This window comes from Dermacentor variabilis, chromosome 1 (genome assembly GCF_050947875.1).
Source record: "Dermacentor variabilis isolate Ectoservices chromosome 1, ASM5094787v1, whole genome shotgun sequence".
NCBI lineage: Eukaryota > Metazoa > Arthropoda > Arachnida > Ixodida > Ixodidae > Dermacentor > Dermacentor variabilis.
In genome coordinates, this window is record NC_134568.1 from 134,305,187 (window position 1) to 134,326,194 (window position 21,008).

Sequence of the window (21,008 nt, forward strand, 5' to 3'; positions counted from 1 at the left end):
TTGTATTTCCATTTAAAAATATATTCCGCGCACGATGTTAGACGTCATGAAAGTATACACACAAATGTACTTATTTATAGAGATTGTTATCAGCCTCCCTTACCTTTGCATCCAGCCATCGCTGGGGATCTCGCTAGAGGTCGGTCGTTATTGCAAATTCTAAGAATTTTATGTGCCGTCAGTTGCAAAGACACTGCACTGTTATCCGCCAGTGCCCGGAAAGAAAATTTATTTGCTCAATAACAAAAAAGCAGATGAGGACCATCAAAATCACGTACAAATTCACCTGCAGACCCCTGGACAATGAATCGAAACAAATATGTTTAATCACAAATGTCGGGCATAACACAGCCTCAAGGTGATTTTCGGCAAATGATGATAATAATAATAATAATAATAATAAAACACTTCATGTGTAACAGTTTTCCCGAGAGAACGTAGGATGACGATGCCGGCTTGATGGTCTTCCGTCTGTTATGCAACAACCTTATGCGTGCAGTTTCATCGGTGATGAACAGATTGTGACACTTCTCCCGAATATTGCATTGCATACGTAGTGTCTTCTCTTATAGTACAGCCTACTGCAATACCTGAACAGTGTGAGCATCAAGTAAACACATCTTACCTAGGACGTATATTGACAAAGTGTAATCATCTCGGCTTCCTAAATTCCCTTTTCCATCCTCTTCGGTGCCGGTAGCCAACCGGATACCCACCCCTGGCTAACCACTCCCTGCATTTCCTGTTCCCAGCTTTGTCACACACAAATACCACGGTGGTCACGTAGACCGTACAACGAGCCCAGTCTTATTCTTTCGTGGCAAAACGGGATCATGCGGCACCATGCATACAAACAGGCACAAATACGATATAGTCGTTACACGAGGGGCAGGCAGCGTCATTTGCGTTTCCCCATGCTGCCGACTTGGAACAGTCGAGTTGAAAAGATTGGTTGAAGGGCATCATCCTGCAGCTAAAATGTGGTTCAAAGACCAGTAAATAATCAGTGCGATTACTACTAAACAAAGTGACCGCCTAGTGTAGAATATACTGTCTGCAATCACTTATTTTTATGCGGATGAAAGCCTCGTGCTTTCTGTTTAACGCTGTGGATGTCGCTAATTGCAATGTTTTGAGCTACAACCTGGCTTTCCTTTCTCTAGGCTCAACGGTACATTACATGGCAATGTAGGAGAAGGCAGCGACTGCTCTTACCACAAGCTTACACAGATATCACAATGAGGACTGAAAGAGGGCAGTTATTCGCGTTATGGGAAAGCAATAGACTCCGTACAAGAGTAAATATTCAACAGCAGTGTTCTAGACGCTTGAGAGATAATCCTTCGTTGGTCCTCAGTAGGATTGAGCAGAGAGTATCATATGACAGAGCCCAGATATATTTCTTTTTCTTTTTTGTCGTCCATCAAATCCGCGTGCCGTTCTGTGAAGGATCCGTGATATCTTTTAGACGGTGGCGATGCGACAGGTACGTTCAAAACGAGACAGCTTATTGACAGTCATGGTTCAATGTGAAGACGCAAGCACTCCTCCAACTCTCACACGGCTCCATGCACACCGCATTTCTTTTCCCCTCATGTAGCACACATTCTTTCGCGACTTTTCAAGTCGGCGTTCCCTCGATGCAGACGAGTGCTCCCTCGACTACGATGAAGTCAACGACGGCACCTATACAGCCATGGAGGTGAGCGTGGCGCCTACGTTATACAGTTAACGTGTCCGAGCCCGGGCTGAGGCGCTGCGGCCGCTCGGTGCCCGTTAGCGGATCCACACACGACCGCCTGCAGTGGCGCCTGGTGTCCCTTGGCGGCCAGCGCCAGCGAAGCTCGCCGGCGCTGCATCAGCAGTGCCTTGAGATTGGCGAACGGAAGCTCCACCGTCACGTGTGCCACGTACGCTAGCAGCACGGAGACTGTCGTGTGCCCCAAGAAACTGTAGCACTGCATGGCGAAAAAAAAAAAAGAAAGAATGTCACGATATACCGGCACGATTAAAAACAGCGGAACAAATGGGTGCAACATTACAAAGCGTACAAAGTAAAGCTTTTAGAAGTTTGGTAGAGAAAGCTGTACATCAGCTACGCAATCTGCAATGGTAAAGCTCTATCGTTTGGCCACGCGAACACAATCTATACAGGTGCTGATTGTGCAAGAAGTGCAATTAGTAAAATTCATCAAACTACTTTCTGTACATTGCCAGCCATACCTAAAGTGAAAAAGTGAAACAAAATTGAAATAATTTGTTATTATAATTTGTTTGTTATTATTTTGAAATCCAGAAAGGTTAACACGGATGGTGCTCAGCATACTGCTCTACACTGACAGGGAAGGGGAGGAGGGAGGTGAAACGTGGGTTATAAAGGTGATAAGTATGCCGCTAATGAAAGCAACTTTTGAAATACCCAGAGCGTACGTATGTCTTCGTATCGTCTCATTACGCACGCGTGAACGGAAACCGAATTGCGTAGCAAATACCCCGTCCTCTCCCCTCCTTATTTTTTTTTTCAATCTGATTGATGTGTGGGTGACCCGTTGTTTTCCTTAACACTTGATACTGATCAGACGATACCTAGTCGCGATACGCAGTCATTATAGTATGCGTTCACGAAGACAAGAGGCGCCGTTCTAAGACAGGCAATACTACCCCAAATTTTGCTTTATACTTTATGGCTTCTGCAGGACGAGTTAGATAAAAGGGATATAAAATAAGAAAGGCAGAGAGGTTAATCAGACCAGCGACCCGTTTTTGGCCCCGTACGGGAGGTAAGGCAAAGGGGAATATAAAAAGTAAAGGAGGGCTATAGAATGAAAACTGCGAACACGACGAAAGATTCAGGCGAGGACTGTAAGTGGTCAGTCGGGCCAGTGCACTTCAATAATTATTCTAGTGCACGACTTGCTTTTTTTGCGCCAGGAACAGATGTGGCCACGGTCCCAGTATTTTTGACTAAGAAAATGGTCTGGAGTCCAACCGGTTAAAGGTTGTCAGGAGGCAAACGCATTGGACGTTGTACTGAGAACAGGTGCAACACAGGTGCTGGGTGGTTTCTTCGCATCTACAGGTCTCGCAGGTAGGGCTATCGGCCATTCCAGTAGGGTAGGCATTAGCAATCGTAAACGTCCCTCCCAGTCATAAGTGGCACAGCAATTTCCTCGCAGAGGGAGAGACTAGTTGGCAATGTAGCCATAGCAAAGGGTCCAGGTTGATTACACAATACATGTAGGTTTGCCTTCTCGAGAGCTGTCGCCTCCAACGCTTGAATTAAAAACTGATTAAAATTCGCAATTAAAAATTTACTGCCGCCTTTCTTCCTGATTATTGTAACATTAAAGAGTTTTCGTAATCGAATATCGCATTCCTGGCGAAATGGCCAGGCTGCGCTTGTGCAGTTTCCCTGCCCCGTTAGAGCTTCCTCTTTATTTAATTATATAATGCTTAACTTAGAACATCCAGCATGCGTAAGCTGCAAGCCGAAGTTCAGACACACCGATAAGCTCATTCCTTTAATACAGCATCCACTTTACTTGAAATCATCAACCAAACCTACAACCCTTTCAAGCCTCCATTGAGGTTCCTGCCACTGTCCACTTCTGAATCCTGAAACTGGTGTGAAAGTCTGATGCTAAAATGAGATTATAAGAGAATCATCAACTCCTTGGCCGAAATTTGAAATAAAATCGGACGGATAAAAAAATAATATTTTGTGGCGTCCCTCAGATTCGAGCGTGGGTCCTCTGTGTCCGAAATAGAGCGCCTTAATCTCTAGACCGTGAAATATAGCGACGGTGACCATGCACTGCATCACCGTATTCTGCTTCACTCCTCAAGTGGCAGGTTTTCGCACGTCATACATCGCTAATTGGCAGAATTGATGCCTGTGCTCCAAGAGCGCAGCCCGTAATACTGTAAAATAACAAAGGAAGGCTAACCCACCGCATTTTTTAGAGCAAAAATTGCAACGACATTATAAACGATAGAAACGTAGCTGTCGTTGCAGTGCTAAAATAATTTAAGAAGGACAATTAAAAGCTTTAAGTTAATGCATTCCCACCACTCGCGCTTTTGGCACAAATGTCACAGAGAAGTATTGCGTACATTTCACGTTTTAGCTTGGTATTAAACGCAAAGATAATACAGCTCGTTTTGTTTTCTTGTTTGAGAAGTTCGAAGGGCGCCGAGAAGCATTTGTTCTGCGACCCGGCAGCCATCTCGATATGTGGGCAAAAGTTTCGTTCTGCTGTCGAGCTTGCGGCTTGACATATTTTGCATTCGCTGGGCTAATCGAGTAACCGACTTCGACAAAAATGCCAACGTCTCTCGACATCTTTTTTTTCGGAGACATTTGCGACATTTCTTGGGGGCAGTTGCAAAGTTTAACTGATGTGCGACTTTATCGCTCATCAGTCGTTATCAGTGGTGGAAATATCTGCATAATTTTATGCCGAACGATGGTAGTGGTGACATTACTGGCTAGACAGGAAACGGCAGTTTTTTAATACAAGACGTTTAAGAGATATCGGCGTCCTAAGTGGCGCAGGCTACTCTTTTTCCCATAAAATTACATTCAATGGAAGGTCACGGGAAGAGATTATTATGGTGATTATTATTATTATTATTATTATTATTATTATTATTATTATTATTATTATTATTATTATTATTATTATTATTATTATTATTATTATTATTATTATTATTATTATTATTATTATTATTATTTTGCATATGAAACATACCTACGAAAAACAGAGCAGGAAATAAAGGAAGAAGCAGCCCCGCAACTGCCACCGCAAGCGTCACAACGCGCTTGGATGCTCTTTAGGAAGCAGGTAATAGAAACAGGAGTTGAAGATACGAAGAAGAGAACTGAAGAGGAAAGAAAGAACAAGATGACAGTGCACAAAAACTAAAGTAAAGCAACGACAAAGAATAGAGTACGCCTCTTGGTACGAAACGGAAACAGAAAAATGTACAGGAACAGCCAAACAACAAAATATTAAAAAACACGAGAACCCGCAGGTTGCACTAATTACAATATAATATACAAAAATAACGAAATAACAGAAAGATCCCATTCCTCATAAAGAAAAAATGCGCTATAAACATGACGCCTAGTCATTTTCTTGAATAGAAAACGGGAAGGGAAAAATCGCATTAAACGCACTCAAACTTGGAAAAATAAGTCAAATTGAATCAATCTTAAAGTCACCTAATAACGCAATATATAGAAAATAAGCGTCACATAAAAAAAGAACACCCAGTTTCCTTGCAAGTGCACTTGTCACAGTGCTACCAACCACCAAAAGCCAGTTGACCCCCTAACTTAGATACAAAAGTTCCATAGAATTTCCTAGATTTCTGCTAAATGTGGTGGATAATTAGTTTGTCAATATTATTTATGCAAATATAATTTCTGTTAGCATTATAAAAATAGACTACACATTTCATCTGCTAAATGTTTTTCTACGCTCGCTTTAAAATATTCATCTAATGGAGTCACTGTACCCTACTTGAAATGATGTCGCAGGGCAAGTTGTTAGACTAACAAGAATGCCTCCTATTTAAGTCATGCTGCTCACAGAAGACCACGCCAGCCCGTTTATAATTGGCTGTATAAACTTGTTTTTTGCACGCAGATCTAAGTGCCGATATTACACGGAACTGTATTCGAATTCTAAGGAAGTTGTGCGCCGGACGTCCCTTAAAGAATTGCCAATGTCAAAAGAGTGTGGCACTTCGTGACACCAATGTAAAAGATGTGAATATACTTTTTTTCATACCCTGTACTGACGTAGCGCCCCCGGGTTTACGCGCTTACAGGTCATTTGCAAGGAAGCACGCAGATACGTGGTCATATTTAATCTTTTCTCCAAAGCAAAAATCGCCCAAGCACATGACCACTGGAACTAAGTCCAAGCTTGTTCTGCCTATGCGAGGTTCCCGGTAAATTTTTGTTAAGCCTGCATAGCCAGCCGTTTAGCAATATCACCGCATTGTCGTTATCGGCGCTATATCTAGGGTGGTGGTGTTTTTTGCAGCAAATTTTTCAATAATCGCCTGTGGCAGATGCCACAGAGTTTCCTACAAAAATTACTAGAGGGAGCTCTGGCGCTAGTGTCTACGGGAGCTGCAATGGGAGTGGTTGTACCAGCTTGGGAAGTACATGGATTGCCTAAACTTCGTCCTTCCGGCTTCAAACGGCTTTGTGACTTTGCTAATTCGTCATTTGCAACAGTGTATTGCGTAGTAAATGATTAAACAAACATTATTAAAGTTCTCCGACGTCAGGATTCGAACACAGGAACTCTAGCACAAAAGTCTGATATTGAAACCATGAAACCACGGACGCATGTATCGACAAGCGAATGAAACGCCCTTATGAATTTATCGCGGGCATGCCAGTGCTTTGAGACGCTTGGCGCGTTTCGATTTCGCCGCCTGGACGAGCTCAATCGTTGCAACTAATAGCCATTGTGCGTGTTCCCGGCGTCTTCTGCACTTCAAAGAGTATAGATTGCGCTGGAATTTACGACAATAACATTTATATAGTGTAATATACAAAGCCCCAAGAACGTCTGAATCCACAAGCGCCAAGATAAGACAAATCCATGTACTTCCCATATTTCCCATGCTGGTACAATCATATAAAGTTTCTCACTACATTACCTAGAGGGAAATCTGGCGCTGCTGCGCTGTGGTATGCATGGGAATGCCGGTATATTGTGACTTCGGATTGGCATCGTTCTCGTAGAGACAGGACACCTTGAAGACGCGCTTGGCAAGTACCGTTCCGTCTGTCACAATGATTCATTTTCTACTAAAACAGCACGTGAAAAGCTGTTTTAGCTTTATTATTACGCGAAAACATGTTTTGCTTAACTATGAGAACTTGTTATTGTGTGTACGACTACATGTTACGTAAGAAGTATCAGCGGGCCGCTAAAGTTGGAGGAACGACGACAAGGTTAGCGCTCGCTTTGAAACAGTTGGTCGTTTGTTCTTGCTTTTCTTCGCTTGGTCATGCATCGTGTGGGTGAGTAAAGATGTAATATGCGTGAATGGAAACATTTTATGAAGATTTTACTTTGAGAACGCGTTATTTGCGTAGCCATATCCACGTTTTAGACGAAGCCTCTTACAACACCAGCCAACACGAGCCTCGCAGACACATATACCGTCATTCCCATGACGGCACGGTGCCCCCTTAAGAAAATCCCATAGACGGTGGCGCCAGATTACCCTCTAGGTGTTATAGTGAGAAACTCTATGGGTACAATGACTGCAGCGCCAGAGTTCCCTCTAGTAATTTTTGTAGGAAACTCTATGGCAGATACCACAATTCTAACCCTGGAACTAAATTACACTATGAGGAGGACATTACTTCGACGAGCAATCAGATGCGTAATTGGCTAATTACTAAGTTTCACTATTTAAGTGTTTAGTGCATAATTTGCAGTGCATACTGCAATTTACGAATTGTGTTTAGTGAGTTTGCAAGGCATATCGATTTTGAAAGAATTCTGAGAATGGCACCGGTGACGTATTTGCGCCGTGACATTTGCGATGAAATTCCAATATTGTTCCACTCACCTTTAGAGAACGCTGTGTTTTGCAATTAATCACAAAAGTAAATGTAATGTCACAGTTAATGTCGCATTTTGTCACACTTCGAAAATTGTGTATCCCGAAATTGGTGTCATTCTTAGGATTCGTGCGTGGATACGCCTTGCGAACTCACCGACTACAATTCGTAAATTGTAATCTGTGCCACTAAATATTTATTGAAATGTTAGTCAGGGTAATTATGTTAATTGTTCAATTAGGCATTTTGATTTCTTTTAGAACCATTGCCCACCTCATCGAGTAATATAATTCAAGTGTTAGGATTGTGCTCTGTTAGGATTGTGCTATCTGCCAAAAGCGACATTTCAAATTTTGGTGCAGCTAAAGAAAAACATCTGGTATGTGTCATCTAGCTTATGCCCAGATTCGCCCGTGCTTTGTTTTGGTGTTGCGGAATACGTTTGTTTCGCCGATAACAGATAAATGTTTTGTTTAGTATGCGCAGAACTCTACAGCACAGCTAGAGGTACGAATGGCAATATCGCAGTCGCAGTACTTCGTTGAAGAAACCAAGGCATCCGCACACTGTCGTTTACTTGGCGATGTGTATTCGCTGCGCCGAGTACGATCAAATCACAGCTTGTGTGCGAAGTATGACGGTAATCTGTGGTGACGGAAATCGAAAAAAAAGCTGTAACGTCATCCTTTCTAATGTTTCAATGCCTCAGCACGAAATTTCCCTGGATTTGAACAAATGTCCTTATTTCCATAAACTTCGCCTAAAATCCCTAGACCTAGGGAAGTCTTCCTAGCGTTGGCAGCACTACCTTATCATATACTTTTTGTCGCGTTCGGCAGCCATTTAAAACACTCGGAAACTGTGTTTCAGGTTCTACAAAAGCGAACGACTGCACATATGGCGTGAAGGTAGATACAATCACTCAACGTACCATGCTGAACTGATCAAGGTTGACAATTTCTCTGGCCGTGGCGACATGCATGTAGATGACCAGTGGGTGGATCAGGTAGATGAGATAGGAGAGAGTGCTGAGCGGCACCAGGCCACCCCATGCCAGAGTCGTGTTGAGGAGTCCTGCAATGTCGTGCAAAGAAGACGAGAGAGAAAGAGTGCTCAGTTCGCAAGCAGTCGCAAAAGAATTTGCATCGTTACTGCGTTTTCAGTTGTCTTGCATATTCATTTGTTCATTTATTTAAAGATACCTTACAGGTCCCTAGAGACATTAATAAGGGATGATGTGTGTGAGGTGTGATACGCCATTATCATAATAAAATAAACCGGTTGCAGTAAGACTTCGATAAATATGGAAAATTAAAGAAAAATAACAAGACAAGGCAAGTAACGCCCTATAATATCAGCGGCTAGCATAAGTATACCTTATAATAAGCGCAAGAAAGAAGTTTGAGGAGTAAATAGAAAAAAATTATGCGGGCATCAGGCACACACTCATGAAACAATATAACATGGGGAAGAGAACATGAGGCAGAAGATTTCTGCGGCGTCCAGCATAGAAATGTAGTCGATAGTTTGACTGAATACCGTCTGGTTAGGTAAAACCATTCTTAGGTAGGGGCCGAATCCACAAAGGTTTTGTTCGTGAGTGTTCGTTGCCGTTGGCCGGCTGCCTTCACTTTACATATGATCATATGATCATATACATGATAAAATCATATATCTTGATCACATACTGTGAACACTGGTGCCTGGAGAGGAATACGTACTGTTCTCGAAACTATGATCAGTGGCCTGGCCTCGTATTCAGAAAAAAAGTGTTTACGCTAAAACGGTTCTTATGAGCAGATTCCAGCAAATCATCATGAGGGCATACAATCAGCGAAGTCGATCGGCCAATGGGAAACAGCAGTTAAGCAAACCAAGAAGGCTTTGTGACTTTGACCTCTGCTTCTTTCCTAACAATATGCTATACCGTGTGTCCCAGCTAACGTTAACGAAGCTGTTCAAATAAAAAGAAAGACTTAAGAAACTCGGTGCCAGATACTATTACCTAGGGTAGTATTCCAGTAGTACAGCTACGGTATACTAATTTAGGGCCTACCTCTGACTACCAAACACCGCACGTGTTATAATTTTATCTTGAACCGTGATTTTTTTAGTCTATCTTTAACAGATTGTCTAATGGTAACATGTGAAATGCAAAAATTACATAAGAATTCAGTGAAACAAACTACGCGTGCAAAACACAAATTACATATGTGCAGCAATACAACAATGACATGTGCAAAACATAGATCCGTAATGAAAACTACACTCGTCAAATAATAGGTATAATAGTCCACCCACGTCAGGCACACTTCATTTCACCCGCATGTCAACAGGGAGCCCACAGAAGCTCATACGAAGTCTTTTTTTTTTAAACTATCAAGCGTCTCAGCACAAACATATTCAGACAAAAGCAGGTCACGTGTTGCGACATTATTTGGGTGAACATAATTTTTTTGTTAACAAATTAAGGTTTCACAGCACAGCCCCCAGGAATCTGGGACATCGGGTTCAGTTCGCCTGTTCCGCCACTAGGCGTCCCTCCAATATGTTCACCCGCCTTCGTTGGAGTCATCGCATCCCTTGAATATCTCCCCCCCCCCCCCGTGTTAGTTTCTTCTTCATTTAATAGTTTTCCCAGAAACTTGTTTGATCCTTATAAGTTCGCAGCACATCTCCTAAGCGCACTTTACACTGCCTTACGCACGTGCTTGCACTTCGGTGGAAAGTTCTCGTTTTGATCATTTGATCATTAGCTTCGAAATTCACCGTTAATGTCCGAAACTCTTACATAGGTAAGATGACAGTACCATTCTCGGTGTAATATATTTCATTGTTTGCTGTATACAGCTTCTGTTATTTGTATATGCGTACTGGTAATCGTAGGGGCGAGTGGCACAGCCGAAAGGGATCGTTTCTATGTTATTTCCACAGCATCTATTTTTTTTAACTTATGCTTTGAGGCCCTTATTGATTTTTATGTGACCCAATTTGTTATTATGATCACTATGTTAGTTCTTGAGCTCTCTGAAGACGAATAAACATCATTGAGCGCCTTCACAGCCCTCTATAGAGGGGCTACGTATATTTCTTGTTTAGCCGAAGAAAAATATAGTATATTTTTCAGTGTCCATATGTGGGTTCATTTCAGGTCCACGTTTCTTCGCCTTTTCGGAACCATGTTGTTGAAGTTTCGAAGAAAACAACTTCGGTAATTAAGTTACGGGGGTCTAAGGTACCAAAACCACTATCTGATCATGAGGCACGCCTTAGCAGCGCGACTCCAGATTAATTTTTCACCTGGCCCCCTCGGGTTCTGTCACGCGCCCCTAAATCTATTACACAAGCATTTTTTTTGCATTTGTATTTCTTCGAAACACCGCCGCCGCGGCCGAGATCGAACCTGCCACCTCGAGCTCATCAACGCAACGTCATGGCCAGTGAGCTACCGTGGCGGGTCGACGAGTTCTACATGCGAATTCTATATGCGAACGTAATATGCGAAAGACGCTTGATAGAACTTGCCGCACAGTATATTCAAGATGCGGAAGGCCTGCTTCTTTCCTGGCTTCCGGAAAGGCTCATTTGCGTAGCGGCGATGTAAAATATTTGCTGGGTTCTCTGACAACTGACCATCGCACACCGGCTGCCCCAACTAAATGTCGCCACGAATTCAAGAACTACAAAAAGTTTTACGCGACCGTCGCCCCCTGTATGTTGATGGGCATTGTTCACGCTAATCATGAACATTCTTTTTTCATTGTGCACAAATATATCTTGAACTTTATTCAGCTAACTCTTAATTAACTGACTTTATCGATAAGACAATGAATTCCGAGAAAACATAGGGCCACTTGACCGATATTTTGAACTGTTAAGGTAGAAATCGTAAGTATACGCGATATGAAAGTGCACGAAATGATAACGAACTTGCCGCAGGTGGGAGCGGAACTCGCGTCTTCCGTATTGCGCGTGCGGTGATGTGCCGACATTCAGCACACCGCGGCGACCACCCTCTCGTCAACTTTACTGGCTGCTTTTCTGTATGTGTAAAAGATTAGCTTCGAGAGTGTCAAGCAGCACCACAGCCGTGAGCGAAGCTGGCTCACACTCCCAGGTCTAATTGCGACGCAGTTGCTAGACAAAAAAAGGCCCAGGGAGGGTCAATGATCTCGGGGAATGAAACCAAACTCGTCGTGTACAAGGAGCGCGTCATAGCTGTCGAGTAAGTAAATTATTTTGAATCGATGTCAGCGAATTTCTAGTAGAGTGAGGACCTCAACGAGGACCTCAGTGAGGATCGGAAGGTGCGGTTGCGGCTTTTAGTTAGGTCAATCGAACGATATTCCACCTATTTCTGCTCGAATTTCGTGGAGCGGAAAAAAAATATAAGTCCGAAGGAGCTTTTGCGGAAAGCCAATAATTCCAATAATTAGACTACCCGAGAGATTTTGTGCTCGGATAATTCTTGTAATTTTTCATTTTCAATTTTAATGTGCTATTTATTAAACTAATATTTTAACCTTCGAAAAATTTTTAATGATGCTCGCTTTTCTCGCAAGACTCGTAAATTTTTTTCCTACTCGGGCAATGAGTACCTACGTTTGATCAGTGTAATGTTAAGCATAACGAATATTAGACGAAGTCGCACTCCGCCTATCACACGTACGCTGGAAAATCATAGAAAAATCAAAGAATAACCTCAATGCAGCCGAGTGGAAACTATTCCGAAAAGCAGGCAAGAAAATATACTTTAAATAAGGTTAACGCAAGGTTGTCCTTTACGTAGGCACGAAGAGCAGGAAGATGAGCAAAGTGTGCTCCAAAGGCGCGCCCTGAAGACAGACAATGGGTAACCCAGATATGCCAGACGTCGACACAAGAGCGTAGCATAAGAGATGCCGAACGCAAAGCGACAAAACGGCAAGCGGAGACAGGTGGTCAAACACTGAAAGTTGGAAGAACTTCCCGCTTCCGGGAGGAAACTGCCACTTCCCGCTTCCAGCAGTGTGCACGAGCAGCAGTTTACCTCAATTCGCTCGAACGACGTGTGCCGTCCGCGCTAGCCCGTCACCCGCCTCAAAGCGTCGCTTTTAAAGGATGAAGAATGAGCTTTCACGATAACTTACGCCTCTATATTAACGAGCGAAATGAGGGGAAAAAAAGACTGCACTTTCGGCTCTCACAATGCGAAGCAGTGACGCGATATATCTGGCGCAATATATGGCGCAATATAGATGGCGTATTGTGCGCAGCAAGAATTGCACAGTGTCGTGTGGTATCGGTTGGAGAAAACATTCCAAGGTGCGCGCGGGCAATCTGCTTCCGAGAAGAAACCTTTAGTGAGTGATGGTGCAAGTCGTGTTCGTTTTTGTAGGTGGCGCTCTCCAGGGATAAAAGGTGTTACATGCATAGGCAAATTTGCAAGATGATGAAGAGATAGGCAGGATGCTAAGCAAAATAGATATAGTAAAACCTAAGTAAAGTAGGCTAGATAAATACTTAGCGCCAACGGCGTTTCAGAGTATGTGCCATTAGAAATCATCATTATCAAAACTGAGGGAGCCGAATCTTTCTGTCTCCTCTTTCCCATCCTGCCTTTCCCGTCTTGCCACTGGCATCGTTTACTATCTTACACCTCGGCGCTAGTTTATGGACAAGCTGCATATCATGGTGCAACCAAACGCTTTAACGAGCGCCCAAGAGGCCAGGCACCGTATCTTCCAGGTGCAGTATTCTTTGCTGCAGCATCGGCAGAGAGGTTGAGAGGTAGAATCTTCGACTAGCAATTTGTGCGTCCAGAGTTGAAATCATCGCGGAGCAGCGCGACATTTTTCTTTTCGAAATTCTGGCAAAGCACTGTGATACTCCGCCGGCGGACATCTAAAATGGAAAATGAAAAATAAAACGCTCGTACTATTGACTGATCTAGGCGGAATGATTACAAAAACGCTGCGCCGTAAGAATATACCGATCATATTGCCCAGCATAGTGGGCACAGTGCTAGCCTTGAAGTGACTTGCTTCCCGTTGTTCCTACTGCTGGTCATGTCAATTGCGATTATTGGGAAGAAATCGCACCTTCGTAGAGCACAGAGAAGATTATTTTGCCGCCTTTCTTCTGCAAATGAGACTGAAAGGTTAAACAGCACGTGCTGCCCAAATAGGCCACACAAAACGAGCGTTATTACACACTGGCTCTTTCGAAGCACACCTCGACACAACTATTTATTTCGCACAAAATCCAATGAGATACTTCTTACTGGCCAATTTAGTGCATTTGTTGTATACCAACTGCAATATATGTAGCGAAATTCGATAAAGTTCAGTTTGTGTTCTTAAGCTGAACTCTCCTAAAATCGATTTTCTAACTCTGGTCTCTTGATCATTTCAGTAACGGACGGTAAAGCATGGAGTTTCGCCTCACAATCTCGCTACCATTTAAACCCTACCAACACCATTCATATCTTCCATGCATTCCTGAAATGGCGCTGAATATTGATGTTTTATTAGTACCCGCCGTGGTTGCTCAGTGGCTTTGGGGTTGCGCTGCTAAGCACGAGGTCGCGGGATCAAATCCCCGATATGGTAGCCGTATTTAGAAGAGGGCAAAATGCAGAAACACCCTGTACTTAGTTTTAGGTGCATATTAAAGAAACCAAAGTAGTCAAAATTAATCCCGGAGTCCTCCACTACGGCGTGCTTCAAAATCAGATCGTGATTTTGGCATGTAAAATGCCATCACTTAAGTTAATTTTAGTGATCTATTATTCTTAGTAAATACATATATCTCATTCAAGGCAGAACAATTTCGTGAGAGTTCGGTTAACTAAATTACAATGTGAGCGGAGCAATATATATAATGCCATCAGACATATTCTCGAAGTGGAGAAATAAAGAAATGGTTTCAGAAGAAAAAAAGAAGAATGAACAAAACATCTGGGCACATATAGCTGCAACGATATCCGAACCACTAAAACACAGTTGTCGGCGCATGAAACTCACACTGCCCTGTAAAAAGGGCTGCAATGGCTTTAGCAACCTGTAGCTTCTCGGTTTCTCATCAATACGTCGTGCATATTCATTATGGCTCGTCAAGTGCATCGGCGGCAAGAAAGCACGCACCTCCATGTCCAACGTGGCAAGCGACGGTAAGCCAGGCGATGGCAGTGCACCATATGGTCCTGTGCAAGGCGGCGTAGCAGGCCACCAGAGCCGGGTGCACGTCGAAGCCCGCTCGGAACGGGTACACGCCCCAAAGGGACACCAGGCCACACAGCAGCGCACACAGCCAGCCTAACCACAGGGTGACCTGCGAATGGGCCTCCCACAGATTGAAGCAGGCATTCGTGTGTCTTATCCGGGCGTTTCTACGATTCTCTTAATTCACAGCTTAAGCGCTCCGAATAGGCAAAACACTGCGTAGATTTCGTTTTCTTTATTGTTAATTCAGCGTACAACAGTGTGGAGACGCCGCTCTGTGCACCGCTTGGCCACCTTGGGAGCAGAGGTGGCTTCTGTGTTTCGATTGTCTGTTGCCGCGTGAGCAATATGTGTGTGCGTAGAGACGTTTTGGATAACGGTAGTACATCCACACTGGCAGAAAAAAAAAACAGGAGCACGGCATATAGCCGGCGTTGCCCCAGAACAAAGACGCCAATGAAATGCGGTGTATTTTGTCACACAACCCACCAAACTATCGCCTCTCTCGACGTAGCCTGGAATAGGCGCCGATCGCAGTGGAGAGAGCGCGCTAACACCAAGCCTCTCACTTCACTGCCGCGGCAGAAAACGCCGCATAGGCGTCCACCACTATGACTATGCGGCGGACCTCCACGCGCGCTTTTTTTCCGAAAGTGTGGTTATAGCATTAGCGCCTATACGTGGAGCGAGCCGATGCGTCTAAACGCTCGCGTACGTGTAAGCCCTAACAAAATTGACGACGGGAGTTAAATCACGACCATCTGGCGCCTTAGTTGACACTTGCCCACGTTCTCACAGAACGCAGCACATATTCCTGAGTTGTCCAGAGGGAAAGAGAATGTCCTGTTTTACAAGTCTCGCTGAATCCGCGACGCCACGGTCATTGTGCTTATTTAATAAGGCTTACTGTGTCATTCCATCGAGCGAAGGTTACATGGAAGGAATAAATATAAATAGAGTAAACAGAAATAAGACACAAACGCTGCGCTACACATCGCAAACACAAGGAATGAAACTACAGAATGTCAATTATCTGAAAAAGAAACGCTACTTGTTTGTCCACTTGACGTGCTGTCCTGTGTTCTGATTTACATCGACCACCTACTGTACCCCTCCCTGCAACTCCGACCTCCACTCGGACTTCCTCGACGTGAAGCTACGTTTCTCTGTCGCCTTTGGTTAGGAGTTGCCTTCACAAAGGCATACTCTACATTAATTGGAGTGGCTGACATTGCAGCATGCGAGGTCTGTGGCACCGAAGAAAACATCGACCACGTGCTGTGCCATTTTCCAAGATATGCCCTAGAGAGACAAGAACTTGCCAAAGCTTTCCAAAAACTGGACAATCGGCCGCTTTCTGTGCAGGTGCCGCTGGAGCACCGCCCCCATCGCCTGTCGGCCCATAAAGCGGTGAAGGCGCTTTTGTGCTTCTTAAGGACGACGGGTTTGTGCGACTATCTGTGACTATTAATGCAATTTCTGTGAGACCACACGCGTCAGAGAACTCACCGCAATTTCTTTCTTTCCTTCCTTCCTCTCTCTCCCTGTGATCTTTGTTTTCCCCTTTCCCATTCCCCCGGTGTAGGGTAGCCAACCGGACTTTATTCTGGTTAACCTCCCTGCCTTCTACTTTTCTCTTTCCTCCTCCTCCCTACAAGAAATTGTCATTTTAGGCCCCTAATGCGTAGTTTTTTTTTCTTTGCAGCGGGGCACATTGCACATGTTCATACGAAGCATACTAGAATCCTCGTATCATTACGAGAACCCCGCCTTTGCCATAGCTCTCGTGTCTTGACATCACTACATCGAGCTGCCACTTCATCATCAGAAGTGTACGCTGAATAAGTGTACAGAAGCAACAGTGTCGCATAAGGTTCTCAAGACAGCACAATTAGTTTTGTCGCTGCGTAATATTGACTACAGTTTGCATATTCCAAAATGAGGCCTGACATTAAACAACTCTTGGCATTTATAAGAGAAGTAAAACTCTTACCTTGCTCATAGTGATTGTCTTGTTCTTGACGAGGTAGTACCCGCACAGCAAGCCCACACAGAAGGGGCCGAAGTGTGTGAACGGCTGGAAATACAGCAGGTTGAGCTGCTGCACTGCTTTGCTGTGGTTGGAAGAAAATACGACGGAGAACCTTCTGTATGTGGGGCGCATCCACAAATCAGCATGATGTCACCAATGCAACCACATCCAAAAAATAGAAAAAAAAACGTCCTACGCAAATGCTTCTACCGCTAATAACACCAAGTAGACTTTGTGTAGTATATAGAAAGGTCAGCATCAATAGAGAACGGAATGATGAACGGAGATATGAGGGAAAAGAATGAAAGGCAATGACGTGAACCAGAGAGATGTCCCTATGGTTATACCCTACAAGGACAGGGTGCGGGTAGTAACCGACAGAGGGATGAGACCACAGATAAACAGTTCACAAACCAATAAATTGGGAACAGATAGCACAAGATACAGGACACGTATCTAAAACTGATAGATTGCTCATATACAGATAGTTTCACAAAGCGATGAAAGCCACCGGGTTGCCAGTGTTTACAAGTGCTGGCATCCTCTGCATTTAAAAGGGCGTGATAGAAAACGGGGTCCAGGGCTAGTTTACAACAGGCGCAGTAGTCCTATACAGATGGACTTATTAATTTTTCAGTGAACTTGAAGGACGTGCATCCTTCCCTCTGAAAAGAAGAAAGAAAAATATTTGGGACGATAGCAAGAATGTTTACTTGACGGCCTATAGTCGATACAAACGACGCACAAGACCACTGCGGTTCGCAAAATGCCTAGCACGCAAGAAGTCAATTGAAGACGAATAAGAGGCAGTCACGAAACAAAACGGCACGTATAAAACATTTCTGCGCTCTCACGGTTTTGGTGCATTGAATCGACGCGCCTGTTCATGGCATTTATACCGTGCTCCTGTCAACAGCTCAGCGTTTTCAGGGCGGTAGCATCTTCTCAGCAAAACTGGAACCGTCTTTAGCGCACACAGGACAGTCACTGGCAGGTCAGAGACGCGAAGCATAATAGACGAGTAGAAACGCGCACCTCCACTCAGAAGTCATGAGTAGCAGAGCCGGCGGCAAGTCGAAGAAGTAGGTGATCAGGCCCACCGCCACGCATGAGCTCAGGCAAAGTGTCACCAACAGCGCCAGGCCCAGGGTCGAGCACCTGCGTGCACGGCAGGCATCGCGCGTGGCCAAGTATTCGTGCCGTGCAGCACTCGACGCCAAGTATAAGAGGCATGCACAGCAGTGGCGCTGATACAATAGCACCAAAATAGTATTCGTTTCCATGCGCATAGCGCGATCGATCATACGCACAACTTAGAGAGACTCCATATTTGCCGCCGTTGCACCTACTTAGTACTCGAGAGTTATGCCTAGTGCAGTGCTTTACGTTTCACTACTCCTCCAATTCAATGTGTATGTAGCGGCAATGTGCGCGGGATATATACATCTTTAGTGTTTAATACTACAAACGACAGCCACGATACAACTTCGGGAAGTAGTAGCTGCAACAGACGATGGAAATTAATCTATATCTCATTGAAGTATCATACAGGCTTTGTTATTGCCTTTTGCTTTTTTTATTTTATTTTGCTTTGCTTTTCCAAAAATCTCAATATCGCCGACAATTACTCTTTTCTTTTTCTAGAAAACAGACTTGCCTGACATATATCATGTCAAGCATGTCAGTTATGTGATGGTCAAGCCACAACATTTTAGAACTTTCCAAGTACGCCTACTATTCAATGTCTTGCACAACATAGCTGGTTCGATTTTTTTTTTGTCTTGATCATTCGCTGATGTTGCTTTGGCACTGTCTCAACTGCTACATTTCGCAAAATGTAGCAGTGGCGGCAGTTATAATGAAAAGTACATACTTACTAAATTTCTATATAACGGCGCTTTCAATACAGTAAAGGGGCTCTTACGCTGTCTCATACCTTAAAATTCCGTATACTTAGATTAATTGGCCCACGTTGAGAAGAGTTTAAATAATTTGCCAAATCGTTAAGTTGGAAAATTCGCTTAATAAATTAAAAGATGATTAATTTGCCCACTTTGACAAGGTGCTACAAGGCGACCTTCAGTATCACTCCCTAAACTCCTACTTTCAAGATTCCCGTGAGGACGCTAACAACTAAGTAATGAATGTTCTCCACATCGACAAATTTAACTAAATATGAGGTTTAAAAAAGAAGGCCACCTCTCCCGACCAGCTACGGCTCACCCCTTCGTCAATTCAAAGATAGGTATGACGGAGCCGAAATCACTTGGATAACATCAACCGGCTTACTTTTGTTGCGGAAAACTGCTGGGCACGTGGTCACACTGGAAACATGTGCACACGTATCAAAAGGCGCATTTCAGACCGCGATAGTATGCTTGAGGAACATGCTGCTTGAAAGAAAGAAGAGCGCAAGCCCTGGAACTATTATAGGAATTCAAGGTGCTTCAGTTCAGTCTAGCTGTTTTCCTCGGAAATCATTATTGCTCTACGCGAAAGATTTGCCACTTTCCTTCGGCTTCTGTGGTCCGGAACATTAAGGATCAAATTTCGGAAACAAGAAACAGCACCGCTACACCAACTATATGCGACCGCGACTATAGGTGCGCGAAAATCATTTCGTACATGGTTCTCCTAGTTCATGTGATCTGTAAGTAAATATTTGCGAAAGACAGCGTTCCAAGATATCGGCACCCCGGCGCCTATAGTTTCCAGCTGGCGGCCAGTAGAAGGGCTGGTTGTTCATGTCTAGAAAATTCCGACAAACTAATACTGTATATTATCTTATCTGAAGAAATACCTCTTAATGGGTTAAATTTCAATATGACAGAGAGGAAAAGACGCAGGAAAACGATAAAACTTATCGGAACGAAGCAACCTCCCAGTGCCATAGTTTAGCCAGACGCACTTGCTAATAAGCAAGTTCAGACACCACCATTAAATATATACGACTACCGTAAAGAAATAAAAACGCAATATTTAGATTTACCCACATTTGACCTTACAAAAGAGCCAAGGGCTGTGTGCGAAGCGATATACCCCCCCCCCCTCCCCGCCCCCAGTTGTTGGTTCCGCACTTACTTGTACACGAAGAGAATCAGGGGCAGAGCCAAGACGAAGAATTGCATGTTCACCGCTTGAAACCAGGTATGCAGGAGACACTGCGAGAGATAGACTTACCATTTCGATCGGTATTTGAAAAGTGGCATCGTTGGGTTCTTGCAAGCTTGCGCTCAATACTAAAAAACGTTTATTGCTAATATTATTGCTTTCTATAAACCTCGAATGAACAGTTCCACTCTTACAATAATTCCACCATAATGTGATCAAAATCGGCGTCTGCTCGTCACATTCTCAGTATTTACGCACTGAAACTCGCATGCAGTTTTGGTGCGAATTTGAGGCCTATAAGGTAAGATCCACTGAACTTTCGAATTAGGAAGCACGGATTGAAAAGTGCAACCCTAAACTACTATGAAAAAAAAAAGTACATCGATACAGTTTTGACATGCACACTTAGACCACTTGGAAGATACTGATCTGACACGATGGGTTGTTTATACAAATAATGAGCCACGGCACTAACGCGCTTTTTGACAACAACAGTGACATATACACGCAGTATACCAGCTATCATGCATCCCGTTTTTGAAAAAGACGGGTCATTTTGCGCGATGATAACCGAGTGCATATTGTTTACAGTAGAGTAGAGCAGCCGGCGGTAATTGTTTTGTTGATGTTATTCAGTTTAATAATTAATCACAATTAGCTAATATTTTCTTAATTACTGTTCCCAATGGCGTACTGTCAGTGAATAATTTGTAGAAAATTAAAAGAAACCTAAAACTGTAGTGTTATCAGCCAGGTGTCTTTGCACGTAAATTTTTTTCAGGCTAATAAAGAAAGCCCGCGAAAACTGAAAAAGATCACGTGACTAATCCTCCGCATGCGCCAAAAGCAGCGCCCTCAAACAAGCCCCACGGGAGTTAGCGAGCGCCCTCTTTCAACAACGCATCAACCACCAGTTATCGGCGCTCTTTCCTCATCCGCACCAAGGCGCCGCGCTGTCGCGGGCGGGGCGCGCCACTAACTGCTATTGAGCTCGCTTGGGGGCGCTGCTTTTTGATGCGGGCTAGGGTGCCGCTAGTGACGTGATTTTTTTCATTTTCCACGG

The 21,008-nt window shown here is 43.9% G+C and overlaps 1 protein-coding gene across 1 annotated transcript in view; it reads right to left on the reverse strand.

Annotated features, from left to right (window-relative positions):
* Nucleotides 1-212: 212 nt before the first annotated feature.
* The window catches only part of LOC142584854 (O-acyltransferase like protein-like), a 98,662-nt gene continuing 77,866 nt past the window's right edge, over nucleotides 213-21,008 (reverse strand). Inside the window, exons 11-16 of the mRNA XM_075695164.1 lie at nucleotides 19,916-19,995; nucleotides 17,870-17,992; nucleotides 16,796-16,916; nucleotides 14,725-14,911; nucleotides 8,532-8,674; nucleotides 213-1,958 (exon numbers count right to left, since the gene is read on the reverse strand). Of these exons, the coding sequence (XP_075551279.1) occupies nucleotides 1,716-1,958; nucleotides 8,532-8,674; nucleotides 14,725-14,911; nucleotides 16,796-16,916; nucleotides 17,870-17,992; nucleotides 19,916-19,995 (897 nt within the window). The 3' untranslated portion in view covers nucleotides 213-1,715. The remainder of the gene's footprint in view (nucleotides 1,959-8,531; nucleotides 8,675-14,724; nucleotides 14,912-16,795; nucleotides 16,917-17,869; nucleotides 17,993-19,915; nucleotides 19,996-21,008) is intronic.